Source organism: Odontomachus brunneus, unplaced genomic scaffold, assembly GCF_010583005.1.
Source record: "Odontomachus brunneus isolate Ranch 3 - 2012 unplaced genomic scaffold, Obru_v1 Obru_scaffold_004, whole genome shotgun sequence".
NCBI lineage: Eukaryota > Metazoa > Arthropoda > Insecta > Hymenoptera > Formicidae > Odontomachus > Odontomachus brunneus.
Genome location: NW_022639454.1, coordinates 1,263,363 through 1,264,096, shown reverse-complemented (window position 1 = coordinate 1,264,096; position 734 = coordinate 1,263,363). Strand labels below are relative to the sequence as shown.

General features: G+C 38.0%; 1 protein-coding gene across 3 annotated transcripts in view; it reads left to right on the top strand.

The window, feature by feature from the left end:
- Window positions 1-734, top strand: part of LOC116847662 (polypeptide N-acetylgalactosaminyltransferase 5) — a 26,536-nt gene that overhangs the window by 19,607 nt on the left and 6,195 nt on the right. For all 3 annotated transcript variants that reach the window (XM_032822914.1, XM_032822895.1, XM_032822905.1), the window contains one exon: window positions 478-655. In XM_032822914.1, coding sequence (XP_032678805.1) covers window positions 478-655 — 178 coding nt within the window. The remainder of the gene's footprint in view (window positions 1-477; window positions 656-734) is intronic.

Below are 734 nucleotides of genomic sequence, written 5' to 3'. Positions count from 1 at the left end.
ACATACATATATATATATATATATATATATATATATATATATATATATATATATATATAATTCATAGTCTTTACAAATTATTGCTAAATTGATAAATCTAGCGGTTAAGTCGCCACGTTTATAAATCCACCGATTCTCATTCTAATTTGGTTACATTTACATACATAATGATCCGAAATGCAATCAATGATCGCCGTTCTCTTTCCCTCCCTCATGTGTGTATATATATATATATATATATACACGTAACTATTACGAGCCGTCGAGCTCACAGATTTACGGCCTCCGTATTCAGAGCGTCCTCTCTGTGTGCTGTTGTTTAATTAAATTTTAATTTATCTGTCGCGTGGATTTCGACCGAAACAAAATACGTAGACAGTCCGCTGAATCGCGTGTCATCATCCACGTTTGTATAATGTCAAATTTCACGACAACAAATGTCCACCTTAATACTACGTTAATGCTTCGCTTAACAAGGTACAGAGTCGCGCAGAGAGAAATGGACAGAAGGAACAGCGATCGAACAGCACCGCTACGAACACCCACCATGGCTGGTGGATTGTTCTCCATCGACAAGGAATACTTTTATGAATTAGGCGCGTACGATGAAGGCATGGACATCTGGGGCGGTGAAAATCTTGAAATGAGTTTTCGAGTAAGTCCTCTTTTTTTCCTTTTTCCTCTCTCTCTCTCTCTCTCTCTCTCTCTCTCTCTCTCTCTCTCTCTCTCTCTCT